The sequence below is a fragment of the Jaculus jaculus genome, chromosome 6 (genome assembly GCF_020740685.1).
Source record: "Jaculus jaculus isolate mJacJac1 chromosome 6, mJacJac1.mat.Y.cur, whole genome shotgun sequence".
Classification (NCBI taxonomy): Eukaryota; Metazoa; Chordata; class Mammalia; order Rodentia; family Dipodidae; genus Jaculus; species Jaculus jaculus.
In genome coordinates, this window is record NC_059107.1 from 59823631 (window position 1) to 59842304 (window position 18674).

Below are 18674 nucleotides of genomic sequence, written 5' to 3' on the forward strand. Positions count from 1 at the left end.
GAGGTAGGAAGATTTATGTGAGGTCAAGGCCACCCTGAGGCTACATAGTGAATTCCAGGTCAGTCTGGGCTAGAGCAAGACCCACCTCAAAAAAAAAAAAAAAAATCTCTTTACAAAGTATTTTTAAATCCTATAGAGGTTTTATGAGATAAAGGTACATGACAAAATTCACAATTAGGGGGCAGGAGAGATGGCTCAACATGTAAGGAGCTTGCCTGCCTGCACAGCCTAAGAACCTGAGTTTGATTCCCCAGTTCCCATGTAAAGCCAGATGCACAAAGTGGTTCATGTGTCTACAGTTTTTTTGCAGTGGCTGGATGCCTGGCATGCCCATTCTCTCCGTATCTCTTCTATCTTCCTCTGCTTACCAATATATAAATAAAATATTTTTAAAATTCAAAATTATATTCATATGGTAAGTTACACATTTCAAAAGTATTACACACAAAAAATTCCATAACTTGGCTGTTTTATACTATCATGAGAAAATAGCTACCTATTCTCTAATTTGGAGAGTATATGTGAAGCGGTTTGACCTAAAATACAGGCTATGTGGTACAAAAACAATCTGCTTTCTAGCTGCCAAGGGATTATACAGTCATTCTCCACAATAGGCTTAGTCAGGACCTGCGCTGGAACCATTTTACACCTAAGCAAATGTAGATGGGTTGTTCAAAAGAAGCAACCACAGGGATTTAATTACAGTCATTCCCTTGTACAACAAAGGACTAGCCAGCAAAATGAATGTGCCTAAGTATATACGGGTATGTACACACACGTTAAAGGCTAGAAGGAAATATCCTAAAACACCAGCAGTAGTTTTCTAGGTAGAGATATTCTAGAAGTGCATTAAATGGTAGCCAATAAACACATGGGGCTATTTACACTAGACTCAATATAATTCAAAATTTCTTCATTCAGTTACAGTAGTCAAATTTCAAGGGTCTAATGGCCACAACAGTAAATGGCTATCAAACTGGACAATGAAGATCTAGAGCATTTCCATTACCATATTCTGTCAGTGCTGCTCTAGATTTATAGTGTTCCCTATGCCTTCCCTAAATTTATTACAATAGGCATTGTAGCAGATTTCTCTTGAAAACATAAGAAAAACCACTATGAGAGAAGAAAGTGAGCAGAAGAACACTTACACTAGAGGTGGGGTCACATTCTCTAGAGAACTCAGGAACAATAACATCCTATGAGGGAAAGCTAGTGGTCACGGGAACCCAGGGAAGAACAAGGCTAAAAGGAGACATGGGAACAATAGACATTCCAAGGAAAGAAAAGACACAGATTCTAAACGCAAGGGTGGGGAAGGAGGTCATTAGAGCAAGAAATCACGGGTTCTTGTCTCGCCCCACTCACCAGCCATTACAGCTGCTGACCGCTGAGCTGGCTCAAAAGGACATTTCCCCCGGCCGCTCTCAAGTCTCTCAACCTGCTGGAAACTGGACACATCCTACAGACCAGAAGGGGGCAGATGATTTAGTTTATGAGAAAGTTTATGGTGAGAATAACAAATACAATCAGATGAAGGAAAATCCAACTTCCATTCATCACACATCCCCTCTACCACCCCCGCTTTCAGTGACCTTCTCCTGATTCCCTTCCCATTGTTCATTTCCCATGTCTGCTTCCTTGTCAATTGATTCCTCTTTCCACGGTTTCCTGGTTACCCATCTCTCATATTCCCTGGTAAAAGAAAGCCTAGGATGACCCTAGTAAACACTCTGTAAGGCTGGACACAGGTCTTTCCTCTGAATCACTGCTGAAGTATAGAGCTTGCACCTGGCTAGAAGAAGTCTGAAGGACAAAAAGGATCCAGGTAGCAAGCAGGCACTTCAGCGCTAGAGCCCAGAGGAAGGGCAAAGAAAAGCATGAGCTCATAGAAACCAGCGGAAGCCCAAAGGCCTACAGAAAAAGGACCATCTTCTCCCTACTCTGACCCCATGCTTAAAAGAGATGGCCAGCATCCCACTTCTGAGGGAGGAAAAGGCACTACAAAGTCAATAATGAATGACCAAAACTCAGATCAGAACCTGAGGGGTTTTTAGGTATCTTCCTCCTCCAAGGGCCCCAGAGGGACTGATCTAGGTGGACAACAAGAAATGTATGAGTTCCACCACAACCCAGCATCCAGCACTAAGACAGCTTTGAACATCTCAAAGTAGAAATTAAGGATGATTTCAACCTAGAACACAAGGACATTGCTATGGCTAGTTGGGGAACAAAGTTACAGCATGGAAATGCCAGGCATGCTATCTAGAGCTCACAGAGTAGAATGAACACATGCTGTGGCTACAGCTTAATTATTTTGGTGTTAGAATTACAACAGAGATATAGCTCCTGAGCTTAATATTACCACTGGCTCATTCATACTGCTCATCTCTTTGCTATATATAGCAAACAAGGTTTTACTTTACTGAGATATACTTGAAGAAGATCTGTTGAAATGAGATATGAATTGATGCCTCCCCACACAGGGAGATATTGGTTCAAAAGTGCCTACTACAATGGAAGACCCCACAGCACACCATTCCAATTTTACAGCAGTGAGAGTACCCTCACCTGAGGGGAAAGAGTGATTACCAGGGTGTTTACAGTTTATGGATATGCAGTTAGTACAGCCACAGCTGCCCTTCTTCCCTCTCACCTGAACCACAGCAGTAGCTTCCTGTCTCGATGCTGTGGAGCTCCAATCTCAGTTTATCTGCATGTCTACACCAGATCAGTCTTTCAAATCATCAGAAACTGCCTGGGTCTTAGACTTCTGAGCAACAGGATGATAAGACCCACCACTGCCTGGAGTATATCTAGCCAAATCTACTTATCTTTCACTCCTTCTTAAAATGATCTTGGTTCTGCCTGAACCAAATCACTTATTATTCCTGGGAAACAAATTGTTTCCCATCTCTGTACCTAAAATTCCTTTTCTTTCACCAAAGGTGAAATAGGGAGGAGGAGAAGCAGAAGAAGCATTTTCTTGTTCCTCATTCTCTTCAACCTCCATGTGCCTTTTGGAGTTTTCATCTCACTCCCTTGAATAACTTCATTATTTGGCTCTTGACATTCTATCCTCCTAACTAAGGTCCATGCTCCTATCTAACTGTTTTTTATACTCCCACCATGTATATCATAAAGATCAATCTGTAGTCCTGCTCATACATCCTTCAAAGATCTTACTCATTCTTCCATTTCCCATATTCTCTAAGTCTGATGTCTTCCAAACCCTAATAATATACCGGGCTTTCTCACATGGACCTATCAGACCCTTAAAATTCGACATGTCAGTCAATGACATCTGGCCTTCTTCTAACCTTCAAGAAAGCAAACTTTCCATTAACTAGATAGATTGTGATTGTCATGTGGTCAAAACTGCCTTGAACTCCAGTGTGAAAAGGGCTAGACCTTCCCACTACATTCTCTATCAGTAATTTGAGATTCTCCATTACATCATCATGTCAGTAACCAGTCTCTCAGTATCAGTCAGAGTGAAGGTGAGTCCTTTAAGCCGTAGTCTAGAGTTAGAGAAGAAGAATTTCTCTGAACAGTAAGGCTGGAGCTGGTCCTCTGGCCTTGATGAAGGACAGAAGGCATATAAAGACCCTTTCCCATATAGCAAAGGAAAAAAAAAAAAAAGATGGCTTCTGGTAAAAGAAAAAAAATCAAATGCCACAAGAAATGAAAGCCAGATAAGGTCTTCTGGGCTGGAGGCTACACATGCATAGTAGAATACAGCCAAACCAACCCAGGTTTAAATTTTGGCTCTGTCTCTGCTAGCTATATAATCTTACACATGGAACCCCATTTCCATGGATGTCAGTTTCCTTGCTTGTAAAGAATGGAAATAACTCATATCTAAATCCTATGATGCAGTGATAACAATTAAACTTATAGTGAATGTAAGGTACCAAGCCTGTGGCAGAGTGAACGGTCATCACTGTTGTGCTAATCACTGTTAGAAGCCTAACATTCTCCTCTGACACTGAAGGGCAGCATTCCATTGCTGCAGCTAGTAGATCCAGTGCTTGAACTTTCTTTTTTTTTTTTTTTAATTATTTATTTATTTATTTGAGAGTGACAGACACAGAGAGAAAGACAGATAGAGGGAGAGAGAGAGAATGGGCGCGCCAGGGCTTCCAGCCTCTGCAAACGAACTCCAGACGCGTGCGCCCCCTTGTGCATCTGGGTAACGTGGGACCTGGGGAAGCAAGCCTCGAACCGGGGTCCTTAGGCTTCACAGGCAAGCGCCTAACCGCTAAGCCATCTCTCCAGCCCTTGAACTTTCTTTTTGTCAGAACTTTCATTTCTCCATAATTTGCTCTAAGCAAGTTGCTACTCCATTTAGACCAAAGCTCTCAGATAATAGTTATGCAGTCTCAAAAACATCAGCCTAGGATATGAGCAGTTCAGCACTGAAGAGAAAGCAAGAACTTCGTGCAAGGGCAGAAGAAAACATTCAGAAAGTCTACAAAGCAGACTCGGGATGGAGCTCAAAGGGCCAGAAATCCTGACCTCTTTCTCCTACAAGTGAGCTTTTGCCCCTGAGTTCATAAGCCTGCTAGAGAGTTCAGGCAAAGAGATGAACCTGTAGAACACACAACCCTGGCTTCACTCTTCATGGCTGATGTCCTCCAGAATGGATAGGTGTGCAAGTCCCACCAGTCCCCACAGGTACGTCCAGAACATTTTCCATCTGGATACTTTGAGTCCAGGAGCTAGAAACTCCTAGGAAATGAACTAGGAACAATCACATTGTGTATAAGTCACAGTTCTATATTCACACCAATGCAATCCTTAAGCCTGAGTGGGCTGGGAAAGTACCACCACTACCTTATAGGCTTGGGAAGAAATGTAGGAAAACTAGACTCTCAACATTGCCTGATGGGAAGAGAGATTTTTCAACACTACTATGAACATAAACCTTGCCAGGATGAGAGTCTTTCAGACCTTTTTAAGGAGCCCATCACCTGCTGGGCAGAAAGGACTCAACACAAGACCAATTAACCCTTAGGGCAGTCCAGAGGACTGACTAGATCCAACGATAGCCTTCTAATCCAGAGACACGACAGTGGTCTAGAACAGAAGGATATAGAAACCTACACTCACTAGATCCAAATAGAATGCTAGATAAGAACAGATTGAAGAAGAGTCCAGTCAAGGCTACAGCTAAGGGTCAAAGTCAAGAAAAGGGAGGTGTTTCACTCTACTGGGATGCAAAAGACATGTGAGATTTCTGACTCAGCCCAGAGCTTGGTCACAAATCTGTGCTGCTAGAGGACCAGGGCTGGCTACTATACAAGTGATGGGGAAAGGTCACATTCAAAACATGAGGCTGTAACTAGACTTGATGTCATCAGGGATATATATGTCTCAAGGCTGCCTGGGTTTGACAGCAGGAAAGCCCTAGCCTATGACACCAAATAAACAGGATTTAGAAGAAAATGTGACTGACACAGTGCCTACCCTGAAGGCAAGAGCCAGATAATGGGGCCAGCTACTATCACATTAATAGACAGTGACATCAGAAGCCATGAAAGCCGAGTCACATCCCATATGGAATGGGTTAAGAGTATAGGCGAAGCAAGGTGGTGAGACATGCTATGGAAGACGAAAACAGGGCAATTCTCATTAAAAGACTGGCCCACAGTGTGGGCTTTAAAAGCACTCATATAGCAACTTAAGTTCCTGGTTTCTGATGTCATTCTTAGGTTTGTCCTCTCCCCAACCCAACCAGTATCCCTAACCTCTTTTTTTTTTTAATTTTTATTTATTTATTTATTTGAGAGTGACAGACACAGAGAGAAATACAGAGAGAGGGAGAGAGAGAGAACGGGTGCGCCAGGGCTTCTGCAAACGAACTCCAGACGCGTGCGCCCCCTTGTGCATCTGGCTAACGTGGGACCTGGGGAACTGAGCCTCGAACCGGGGTCCTTAGGCTTCACAGGCAAGCACTTAACCACTAAGCCATCTCTCCAGCCCCCCTAACCTCTTTTACCATGCCACTGTATCTCTTTATACTTCACATCCTTCCCTTTACAGATAACCTCCCTTTCCCTCCCTATTCTATCCTTCCCCACAGACAGACCAAGATTACAACCTGTGAGGGCATTTCCTATCCCAGTGTTCATACTACACAGTGGTTATCTCAACCACACCCAACATGGTCACTCACAAAAAATCCTCCCCACCCTCCCCATCCACCAAGCCCAAGTAACTCACACGGGTGCAGGCTCCCTCTCCCTCTCCTTCCGCCCCTGTCACTCACAATAACCCCGCACTTTGGGTCAAAAGCGAAGGTGCCACAAGTGAAGAGGTGAGAGGCATTGGCAATGGCGAGGATCTGGATAAAATTGTGACATTCATCCTGGGGGTCAGAGATGGTTACAGTCAGAAGCAGCTGGTATGGGGAAGGACAGAGTAGAGTCAAGACAGTTAAAAGTAGCTATAGGATTGAGAATGAGTGGTGATATGTGATGTTAGAGTCCCGGCCTGGACCAGTCAGAACATGGGCCTTACAGCAAGTGGTGCTGGGCCAGGGTCTCCATGGACAGTCAAGACAGTGCAGGTTTACACCTACCTCTTTCTTGCCTTTCTTCCTACAGTTCTGTCTGTGAGGCTCGGGCACCATCCAGTCGATCTGAGAAAGGAAGAGAACCGTTTTTCCCAGACTAAAACCCCAACTCCACTGAGGCCAGGGGAGATAAGCGAGTTCCACAACCTCCATGTGAAAATTGGAAATCCCCCTGTTTCTCTGCTTTGCAAGCTGGAGGTTCCTACCCATTAATGAGTTATAAAATCAACTGTAAAATCTAAATCACATCTTTTTTCTTTTTCTAATCAGGACCTCATGCAGCCCAGGCTTCTCTAGAACTTGCTATGTTGCCAAGGATGACCCTGAACTTCTGATCCTCCTGCCTCCACCTCGCAACTGCTGGGATTACAGGTATGTACCACCATGCCCCATTTATACAGTACTGGGGATCAAATGAGGGCTTCATGCATGCTAGGCAAGCACCCTACCAACTGAACTGCATCCCCAGTCTAAAACCATATTTTTTGTTTGTTTGCTTGCTTGCTTTTAGTTTTTTGAGGTAGGGTCTCACTCTAGCTCAGGCCTTCACTATGTAGTCTCAGGGTGGCCTTGAACTCATGGCCATCCTCCTACCTCTGCCTGCCGAGTGCTGTGCCACTATGTCTGTCTTTAAACCACACGTGTGTGTGTGTGTGTGTGTGTGTGTGTGTGTGTGTGTGGATTTTGAGGTAGGGTCTCACTCTAGCACAGGCTGACCTGGAATTCACTCTGTATTCTCAGGCTGGACTCAAACTCACAGCAATCCTCCTACCTCTGCCTCCTGAGTGCCCGCTCTAAAACCATATTTTTTTAATGAAATAGAGTATATCAGAATTTATAATCTAGGAGACTCTATTGTTTCAAGGAAAGTTTCTATTAGTGCACACTTGTGTACTGGGTCACACAATACAGTAGAATTGTTACTAAGGGGTGGTGAAAAGAAGTTTGAAAACTGTCACCCTGAGGTCTTGTAATTCTAGTGATCCTTTGCCTATTATCACCTGAAACTGTCCCTATGGACTCCTCCCCATCAGCACACCTCCCTCATAGCCTCCCCAGTCACACTTCGCTGAGATACCTGAATGGACATACCCCCAACCATCATCACTTTACATCTTTAGTTATTAAAACTCGCCACCCCCAGCTGATAAAGCTATGGATTTAATCACATACTATGAGGTCTGGGGTCCTCCCCAATCTCAGCTCTCACCCTGCGGGGTCTTTGCCCTGAGAAGGGCAGGGATAACGCGAAGATGCTGTCCCGGGCACCGACGTAAAGTGTGTGGGAAGCAGGATCCACAAGGAGCACAGAGTAATTGTATATATGAGGGACAGCAAACCGTGTGAGATAAGAGTCCACCTCTGGCAGGAAGAGAGGGGAAAGGGGAAAGTGACATCAGACATCTCTTTGTAAAGGCTGGGTACACAAGGGCAAAGCCAAAGGGGCCAATTTTTGTTGCCTTCTAAATACCACGTATTTGGCAGCCACCAGAGGACAAAAGTAGAGCCTTGACAGGCCAACCATCCACATATTCCCAGAGACAGACAACTGATTCAGTCAAGCATGCTTTTTCTATAAAATTAGAAAAACTTTTAAAAACTCACAGCATAAATATTTAGTATACAATCTCTATTTATAGAATGTGATGCAGAACTTGAAAATACCTATAGAAAGTATGAGCATTAACCTGATAAATTTCACTTTTTTTTTTTCCAAAGTAGGGTCTCATTCTAGCTCAGGCTGACCTGGAATTCACTATGTAGAATCAGAGTGGCCTCAAATTCATGGTGATCCTCCTACCTGTATCTCCTGAGTTCTGGGATTAAAGGTGTGAGCCACCATACCAGGCACCTTTTTCTTTTCTTTTTTCTTGAGACAGAGTCTCAGAATATTTCCAGGCTGGCCTTGAACTTGAGATCCTCAAGAATCTCAAATGCTGGAATGACAGGTGTGCACCACCAGAAAAAATTTTCACTCTTTTACAAACACATTAAAAGTCCATTCCCTCTTTCACCCATCACCCTTGACCTTGCTCTACCCCTTCCACTCAAAGAGGTAGGGTATGTAATGGCTATTACATGTTCTGGAACTAGCCCAACCTGTCTTTAAATAATTTTATTCATTTATTTGAGATGGAGACAGTGAGTATGGGTGCACCAGGGTCTCCTGCCACTGTAAACCAACTCCAGGTGCATGTGCCATTTTGTGTATCTGGCATAACATGAGCACTAGGGAATTGAATCCCAGGCCATCAAGCTTTACAAACAAGTGCTTTTAACCCCTTAGCGATCTCTCTAGCCCCCAATATTGCCCTTAAATGCAACCATTTCACTTACTAGCTGTATAAGCTTGAGGAAGTCACTTGCCCTCTGTAAGCATCACCTCCTTATCTCTAAACACCACCATCCATGGCTGGTGAAACAATTAAATGAGATAATATATGCACCCAGCATATACTACATGTTTCACAAATGGTCCCTTTCTTTGCTCCTTGGGCATGTGTTATGTTTTGGGCAAATCTATATCTCAGTCTCAACATTCAAAACTCTTACCAAGTAAAAGATCCTAACAAATAACTTTGCATGAATTTACCCTCTTAGCTCAACCTCTGGCTCTGTACCAGCTCAGTTCTCATCTGGCTGTGTCATCAGCTCATATGCCCTCAAGACTGAGCACATATACATTCATTCCTAAGTGTGCTGATATGAGTCCATCCACCCATCCTTTCACAGCCACACTCATCTCTATCCTATACCCTTACTACTTTATGCTTAGTCTAAGACCTGAATTTGGGGACACTTTTCTGTCCCCAAATCTGCTTTTACCTTACAATTTAGGCCTCTCTGGATTCCTGAATATCTACTTAGCCTGGAAACTTCACCTTCCTTGTGGCTACTAGTCCAGCACAAAATTAAACTCCAGGCTCTGACCATAACTTTGCCTTCTGGACTTGACATCCTTATGTCATTGTTGGTCTAAGTTTAGGCTCTAAATTACTATGACCAAATTATAAGTTCTAGTTTCATTGGTTTGGTCTGTTCAAGGTACTTTCCACTCTGTATGCACTAAAAAGAAAACAAGAAGCCGGGCGTGGTGGCGCACGCCTTTAATCCCAGCACTCGGGAGGCAGAGGTAGGAGGATCACTGTGAGTTCAAAGCCACCCTGAGACTCCATAGTGAATTTCAGGTCAGCCTGGGCTACAGTGAGACCGTACCTCCAAAAAAAAAAAAAGAAAGAAAAGAAAAGAAAGACCATGGCACACTCATACCCACCTCAGCACCAAGTCTCTGACATGTGAATGACCATTTTTAACCTTGTAGCATCCCAACTTCTTCCTTTTTTCAAAGAACCATGGCTTCCTCCTCCACTGGCCCTCTCCACCTTGCAAAGGCAGGGCCTCACTCTGTAGCCCAGGCTAGCCTTGAACTCAGAGCATTCCTCCTACCACATCTTCCAGTGCACGTGCCAGGATTAAAGGTGTGTGCTACCATACCCACCTCCAACTCCATTTTATTTATTTATTTATTTATTTGGTTTTTTGAGGTAGGGTTTTGGGGCCTCGAACTAACAGCAATCCTCCTACCTTTGCCTCCCAAGGGCTGGGAGTAAAGGCGTGTACAATCACGCCAGGCTCCTACTCCTTTCTTTCTTTTTTTTTTTCCCCTGGCTTTTAGAGGTAGGGTCTCACTCTAGCTCAGGCTAACCTGGAATTCACTATGTACTCTAAGCATGGCCTCAAACTTTCAGTGATCCTCCTACCTCTGCCTCCCCAAGTGCTGGGATTAAAGGAGTGCGCCCGGCTTCCTACTCCATTTTTTAAACAGAACTTTAAATCAACTAATTGGAAGGTTTTCCAGCATTCATTGTAGGGAATGGGCTGAGGGAGCAGGGAACATTCCGGAAGTTAGGGAGTGAAGGTGAATTGAGAATGGAAGGATGTGAGCTGATGCCAGAAAAGTCAGGGAATTGGAAAATGTGTTATGAAGATTTTGGGTTGGGGGCAGGCTAGAGGTTTGAACAGCAGTGTGCAGCACTGAACTGATAACAGGGAAATGAAGTTGAAAAAACGGAAATGCTGAGCTAGGAATCAAAGTGGTGGCTGTATCAGAATGAAAGGTTACGAACTAGAATGGACATCGAACTGACATAACTGTATGTGCAGAGAACAGAAGAAAGAATGAACAGCCTTGGGCAACTCCCATGCCCTCCCTGGGCCTCAGAGTCCGCGCCTGCAACTAGAGGAGCTGAACCCCCTGAGATAAGAAGCTCGTGGAAGCAGCCTGGGTGTGTCGTGGGAGCTAAGGTGCGAGGCCTGGGACGTGATGGAACAGCACGACACAGAGGAGGGGTCTGGGTCTCGTCGTGGACTCGGAGGGGCGTGCGCACCGCTGAGGCGCCCCAGGGGCTACCGCGCAGGTCTGGACGGCAGATGGCTGGCTGTGGTCACCTGCGGGCGGGACTGGGCGGCGCAAAGGGCTGAGGGTCAGGGTACCTGCACCTTACCGGAGATGGGAAGCGAAGTCCTGGGAACCGAGCGGGGTACGCGGCCGCACACCGGGCCGCTCAGCACCGCCAGGAGCAGCAGCAGCGGTGGCGGCGGCAAGGGCCAGGCCGTAGGCGGCCCGGGGCCCGGGCGGGGCCGCGCTGCACGGGCCAGCATCTCAGGCTCCGCCCGGCAGCCGGGTGGGGCGCGTCCCGCAGCCTCTGCTCAGGACCGCGGACACCGCGGCCTCGGCCCCGCTCGGCTCCCCTCGGCTAGGTTCGGCCAGCGTGAAGGATGAAACCCGACTCCGCCCCGTCAAAAAGGGACCAATGAAGGGCATCTTTCTTCGCCCAGCCAATCAGAACTGAGTAAGGCGGGACAAAAACAGGCTCGACCCAGGCGGGGGCGGAGCTGGGCCAGGTGTAGGTGGGAGTTTCCAGCTTGGAAGAGGGATGGGTTGGCTGTGGTTCCAAACCTGGAAGTGACGAGTTTGTTGCAGTCGGTCCAGAAACTAAAATGTCCTTATTTGTATGAAGAGAGGCATATCTACTAATGAGGGAAATCTGTGGGTAAATGGGTACACGCACCAAATTTCTCAGATCTAGTGCTTTGTTGCGCGTGCAGACACGCACGCCCACGCAAAGATAGGATACCAAAAATGCTAACAGTCACAGTCCTTATATAAGGACCGTATAAGGTGACTAGGAAGTGTGCTGTCCAGAGTTAGGAATGAGCACTGTACAGCTGACAGAAGACCCCACAGCAGTGCAACCAATGGAGCTTGAAGCGGTGCCTTGGGCCCTACTTTACATGCAATGTTACCTAATTTCCCGCAGGTTTTCGGTAGCCAAGAACCCCATATTGTCTAGGGCAGCGGTGTTTGGGGACAGGACTTTAGGAGGATTCTCGTAAAGACAGAAAACTGAAAGATTTGACATCATATCGTCCTCCTGTCTCAGAACTTCTTTCTGTAAGGAAGACCCCTTGTTCACCATAGTTATATTCATTCTTTCCATACCTGATCACATTTAATCTCATGATCCTGAGAGCACGATGCGATGAAGAAACTAACATTTCCACAGTTACTCTATTAGAAAATAATGGGATGTGATGCCTCAGATACAGAGTTCATGAACGTTGCACACACCAGCAATTCTTAAGCTTTTTGCTACTCCTGTCCACTTAGGAATGTTTTACAAACAACTTATCTTACCAACCCCCACCCATTTTTATTTTATTTATTTATTTTTACATAGGTTATACTCTTACATCCCCTCTCCCCTAGTCCCCATTTCCCTGAGGACCCTCCTCAGTAGGGTTATTAGTGTTCACCTTGGGATAATTAGAGCTTTAGTCTCTAGGGGTGGTGACGCCCACTTTCACATTTTAAAAGAATTTAGTGATAACAAAAAGTGGATAAAATTAAACGTACAGGTTGTAGGGCTGAAGAGATGGCTCAGCGGTTGCTTGCTTGTCAAAGAACAGGTTGTAGTATGAGTTCTTGTGCATGGTTTGTACGTTATCAACAAGTACCCAGTTATCTATTTAAACTCTACTATTTTTTAAAGATTTTTTTTCATATATTTATTTGCAAGCAGAGAGAAAGATAGAAGAAAGACAGAGAGAATAGGTATGCCAGGGCATTCAGCTGCTGCAAATGAACTCAAGATGCATGCCCCACCTTGTGTATCTGGCTTTACCTGAGTATTGGGGAATCAAACCCAGGTCATTAGGCTTTGCAGGAAAGCGCCTTAACCACTCACTGAGCCATCTCTCCAGCCCATAAACTCAGTTATTTTATTATATTTCATTTGATAATGTATTATGAGTTATTCGAATGGCATTCATTTATCAACAGGACAAGATTGTCACTATGTGGTGTGTGTCATACATACATATACACACACATACGTATATATGAATGTATGAGTATGAATGATGCAAGCCCACTGCATCCCTCTACTATACAGTCCCCATAGACTTGAGAGCCAGAGGAATCCTTAAAAATAAGCTGATTTTTTGGTTGGAGGGATGGCTTAGAGGTTAAGGCATTTGCCTGCAAAGCCAAAGGACCCAGGTTCAATTCCCCAGGACCCACGTTAGCCAGATGCACAAGGGGGCACATGTGTCTGGAGTTTGTTTGCAGTGGCTGGAGGCCCTAGCATGCCCATTCTCCCTATCCCTCTCTCTCTCCCTCCCTCCCTCTCTCCCTCCCTCCCTTCCTCCTTCCCTCTCTGTCTCTCTCTCTCTCCCTCTCTCCCTTTCTCCCTCCTTCCCTCCCTCCCTCCCTCCATCCCTCTCTCTCTCAAATAAATAAATTTTTTAAAATAAGCTGAATTTCCTTTACTGTGTCTGACCAAGAGTCTTATGTCCTCTGCCAGCATCTAGCACATAGTAACAAGCTATTAGCTTGTAAGTGGATGAAGCCAAATTCCAGAGCCAACAGCATTTCCCATCCCATTCAGATTCTTTAAAAAGCAAAATTTTAAATCTATTTAAGGTCTGGAAAGATGGCTCAGTGGTTAAAGGCACTTGCTTGCAAAGCCTTCTGGTCAAAATTAAATTCCCCAGTTCCTATGAAAAGTGAGATACACAAAGTGGTGCATATACCTGGAGTTTGTTTGCAATAGCAAGAGGCCCTGGCACATGTTCATACTCTCTTCTCTCTCCTCCTTCTCTCTCCCTATGTCTTCTCCCTCACAAATAAATAAAATTAAAGTGAAAATTTAAAATCCATATAAGGGCTGGAGAGGTGGCTTAGTAGTTAAGCCACTTGCCTACGAAGCCTAAGGACTCAGTTCAATTCCCCAGTACCCATGTAAGCCATATGCACAAGATGGCACATGCATCTGGAGTTTGTTTGCAGAGGATGCAGGTCCTGGGGTGCCCATTCTCTCTATCTGCCTCTCTCTCTCTCTTTCTCCAAAAAAATTAAACAAATAACCCATATAAGATTCTATGAGTGGTTATATTGTTTGGGTCCTTTTTTTTTTTTTTTCAAGGTAGGGTCACACTCTAGCCTAGGCTGGCCTGGAATTCACTGTGTAGTCTCAGGCTGGCCTTGAACTCATAGCAATCCTCCTACCTCTGCCTCCCAAGTGCTGAGATTAAATATTTTTTTATTTTTTTTTAATTTATTTATTTGAGAGCGACAGACACAGAGAGAAAGACAGATAGAGGGAGAGAGAGGGAATGGGCGCGCCAGGGCTTCCAGCCTCTGCAAACAAACTCCAGATGCGTGTGCCCCCTTGTGCATCTGGCTAACGTGGGACCTGGGGAACCGAGCCTTGAACTGGGGTCCTTAGGCTTCACAGGCAAGTGCTTAACCGCTAAGCCATCTCTCCAGCCCCCAAGTGCTGAGATTAAAGGCATATTCCACCATTCCTGGTTTATACTGTTATTTTTATACCTTACTCTGTTGATTGTTTTCACTTTAGTATGTCTTCATGTACATTTGTTTCCTTTGATGATTACTTCAATAAAATTAATTTTTTTTAAATTATTTATTTATTTATTTGAGAACAATAGACACAGAGAGAAAGACAGATAGTGGGAGAGAGAGAATGGGCGCGCCAGGGCTTTCAAGCCTCTGCAAACGAACTGCAGACGCGTGCGCCCCCTTGTGCATCTGGCTAACGTGGGACCTGGGGAACCGAGCCTTGAACCAGGGTCCTTAGGCAAGCGCTTAACCGCTAAGCCATCTCTCCAGCCCCAATAAAATTAATTTTTAAAAACTTAAAGGCCAAAGGTAAGGGCTAGGGATATAATCCCAGCACTGAAAGAAAGAAAGAGAGAGAAGGAAGGAAGGAGGGATCAAGGGAAAGAAGTAAGGAAAGAGAGAGAGAGAGAAATGAAGGAAGAGGGCTCGAGAGATGGCTCAGCAGTTAAATCACTTGTTTTCGGAGACAAATTTCCATGTTTAATTCCCCAGTACCCATGTAAAGCCAGATGCACAAAGTGGTACATGCATCTGGAGTTTGTTTGCAGTGTCTGGAGGCCCTGACACACCCACCCATTCCCCCCCCCCCCCCGTTCTCTTATCTCTCTTTTCTCTGTCTCTGCTTACAAATAAACAAATAGATAAAATAAAATAAAAATAAAGGAAGGGGGGTTGGAGAGATGGCTTAGCAGTTAAGGTGTTTGCCTACAAAGCCAAAGGATCCCAGTTCGATTCTCCAGGACCCACGTAAGCCAGATGTACAAGGGGGGGGCACATGCATCTGGAGTTCATTTGCAGAGGCTGGAGGCCCTGGTGTGCCCATTCTCTCTCTCTCTCTCCTGCTCAAATAAATAAATATATTTTTAAAATAAATAAAATAAAGGAAGGAAGAAAGAAGCGAGGGAGGAATTTTTAAAAATGAATACATGTTTTAAGCCAGGCATATTGGCTCACATTTTAATTTAAATTTTTATTTATTTATTTATTTGAGAGCGACACACACAGAGAGAAAGACAGACAGAGGGAGAGAGAGAGAATGGGCGCGCCAGGGCTTCCAGCCTGTGCAAACGAACTCCAGACGCGTGCGCCCCCTTGTGCATCTGGCTAACGTGGGAGCTGGGGAACCGAGCCTCGAACCGGGGTCCTTAGGCTTCACAGGCAAGCGCTTAACCGCTAAGCCATCTCTCCAGCCCTGGCTCACATTTTAATTATGGAATTCAAGAAGCAAGCCTGGGCTATATAATGAGTTCAAGACCAGCCTGGGCTACATAGAAATATCCTGTCTCAAGAAAAAAAAAAACAAAAACAAACAAACCTGGGTTAGAGAGATGGCTTAGCATTTTAAGTGCTTGCCTGCAAAGATTAAAGACTGGATTTTGATTCCCAGTACCCACAAGATGACCCATGCATCTGGAGTTTGTTTGCCTCTGGCATGACCATTCTCTCTCTACATCTGTCTCTTCTTCTTCCTTCCTCTCTCTCTCTCTCTCTCAAATAAATAAATATTTCTTAAAAAAAAAAAAAAGCCCAAGATAGTGGAGCCTCCCTTATTTTTCTTCAGTTCAAGGACAAGGATTGATGATTGATTGAAGTGTCTCAAGTTGACCTTTAACTGCCTCAGACTCCTAGTGCTGGGATTACAATTCTGAACCACTTCACTCAGCTACAATAGACACACACACAGAGAGAGAGAGGGGGGGGGGGAGGTAAGGTTTCCCTCTAGCCCAGGCTGACTTGGAACTCACTCTGTATTCTCAGATTGGCCTTCAACTCACAGCAATCCTTCAATCACAGCCTCCCAAATGCTAGGACTAAAGGCATGTGCCACCACACCTGGCTTACAATAGCATTTTTAAATTTTTTTTAAAAAATTTATTTGCAAGAAGAGAGAAAAAAAATGGGAGTCCCATGACCTCTTGCCCCTGCAAACCATCCCCAGATATCATGTGTCACTTTGTGCATCTGTTTTTATGTGAATACTGGGGAATCAAACCAGGGCTGTAAGGCTTTGCAAGTAAGTGCCTTTAACTATTGAGCTAGCTCCCTAGTCCAATCGTTTTTTTTTTTTTTAAGTTTTTTTGTTTATTTATTTGAGAGCAACACAGAGAGAGAGAGAAAGAGGCAGAGAGAGAGAAAGAATGGGCACGGCAGGGCTTCTAGCCACCGCAAACGAACTCCAGACACATGCGCCCCCTTGTGCATCTGGCTAATGTGGGTCCTGGGGCATTGAGCCTCGAACCAGGGTCCTTAGGCTTCACAGGCGAGCGATTAACCACTAAGCCATCTCTCCAGCCCTCAATCGCTTTTTAATAGTGCTTATTTTTTCTTGTGAACTCTTTGATTAATATGAACACTTACGTAAATACTTATGTTTGTGTCCATATGGTACCAAAAGCTTAATCAAAAAGCCTATGGCGAGGAAGGTCATAGGCTCCAGTAGGGAACTCTTACTGTTGTTTGGCTAAACAGATGTTGTTTGGCTAAAGAGATGCTGTGACAGTCAAATTGCCCCCTAAATATCTATATTTATGCCCAGAGATTAATGCTGCTTTTACCTTTGGTTATACAGTTGTCAGTGACTACTGGGGAGATTCAAAACTTGTCAAAGTGTTGAGAATAAGTGACTGCTGGATGCTCAGCACTAAATTAGACAGCTGTATAATTTCTCTCCAAGACTCAGGGAACGTTGCTAAAGAGGGGTTGCAACGAAGCAAGGAATGATGAGGAAGAATGCTTTGGAATGCTACCAACTGGGCAAGACATGGCTGTGACATTCATGACCTCAAAATGACTATCATTATAGTCATGAGACATGCATAATATTAGGCCCATCAATATTTCATTATGGATAATGGAAGAAAGAATGATAATAATTAATACAACAAAGTTGAAGGGTGACTACTAGGAAAGAAGTTCATGGAAGAGGGTGGGGGAGGGGGACAAGATAAAAAATAGGAGATTATCAAAATATACCCATATATGAAAATTGTCAATAAAGGTTTTAAAACTAAGAAATTAATGGGAGGGGACCATATTGAAAATACATTTAATACAGGAGCCATAGATTGTTACTAGAAAATTATCAATGCCAGGGATGGGATAACTTCCAGTGAGATGTTAGCCAGGGAGGTCCCTGATGCCCCCAAAACATTATAGGCCAAGGCCCTTGGCTTCCCACCAGGAATAGATGGTGAGACCCTATTGCTGAAGACTCCATATACTTGGGCTACAAGGTCATTGAGAATCCCTGCTGGAGCTGAGCTGAAAACCTCCTCCATGTAGACCACCTGACAGCTAGAAAAAGCCACGCTGCATGCAGTTCAATGGGAGAGAGAGAAATCACCAGTGAAGATACCCAACACTGGGTACCGCAAGCCTTATAATTGGCTAGCCAGGTCAAATGAGCCAACGGGTGCAAATAGTAGCATGTCTGTTATGGGGGAAACCAACCGTCCTCTAATTGGACTGGAGACCCACTCCATGGGAGGGAATACATCCCTGATACTGAAAACCTACAACAGGGGTAGTCATGAGCCCTAGGGGTGTAATTCTGCTGCTGTCTGGCTAAATGTATATACTATGCTCACCAAACTGCCCAGTAAGCACTTCTCTTAATGTTCATACCCATTTATTAATGCTACTCTCACTTTTGGTTAGAGAACCTTCTCTTTTCAAATGGCAGTGACCTTGGTATGACTCAGAAGGCATCATGTGCTAAGAAGTGACAGAGGAGTGCTCAGCACTGAAATATCTCAATCACACCTTCCATGGCTCAGAGTCCATTGTGGAAGAGGTGGTGGAAAGACTGTAAGAGCCAAAGGGAGGGTAGGGCTCCTTACAACATGATCCTTCAGATACAAAACGGCCTGTATATCCATGACCTCACAGGGCCTGACACTACCTATACAAGACCATCATAATAATAAGAAAAGATGATGATATCAAAATAAAAGAGAGACTCATGGGGGGGGGGAATATGATGGAGAGTGGAGTTTCAAAGGGGAAGATGGGGAGAGGGAGAGAATTACCATGGGATATTACTTACAATTATGGAAGTTGTCAATAAAAAATAAATAAAATTATCAATAAAAAGTGAGAAAGGCCAGGCATGGTGGAGCATGCCTTGAATCCCAGCACTAGGAGGTAGGAAGATCACCATGAGTTCGAGTCCAC

General features: G+C 44.6%; 1 protein-coding gene across 2 annotated transcripts in view; it reads right to left on the minus strand.

Annotated features, from left to right (window-relative positions):
- Positions 1-11239, minus strand: part of Sema4f (ssemaphorin 4F) — a 33493-nt gene extending 22254 nt beyond the window's left edge. Inside the window, exons 1-5 of one of the 2 annotated variants that reach the window (XM_004668246.3) lie at positions 11083-11239; positions 7788-7939; positions 6584-6643; positions 6272-6370; positions 1369-1462 (exon numbers count right to left, since the gene is read on the minus strand). In XM_004668246.3, coding sequence (XP_004668303.1) covers positions 1369-1462; positions 6272-6370; positions 6584-6643; positions 7788-7939; positions 11083-11239 — 562 coding nt within the window. Of the gene's footprint in view, positions 1-1368; positions 1463-6225; positions 6245-6271; positions 6371-6583; positions 6644-7787; positions 7940-11082 lie in introns of those variants that run through there. The other variant, XM_045153099.1, reaches the window with a different exon arrangement.
- Between the last annotated feature and the right edge of the window lie 7435 nt (positions 11240-18674).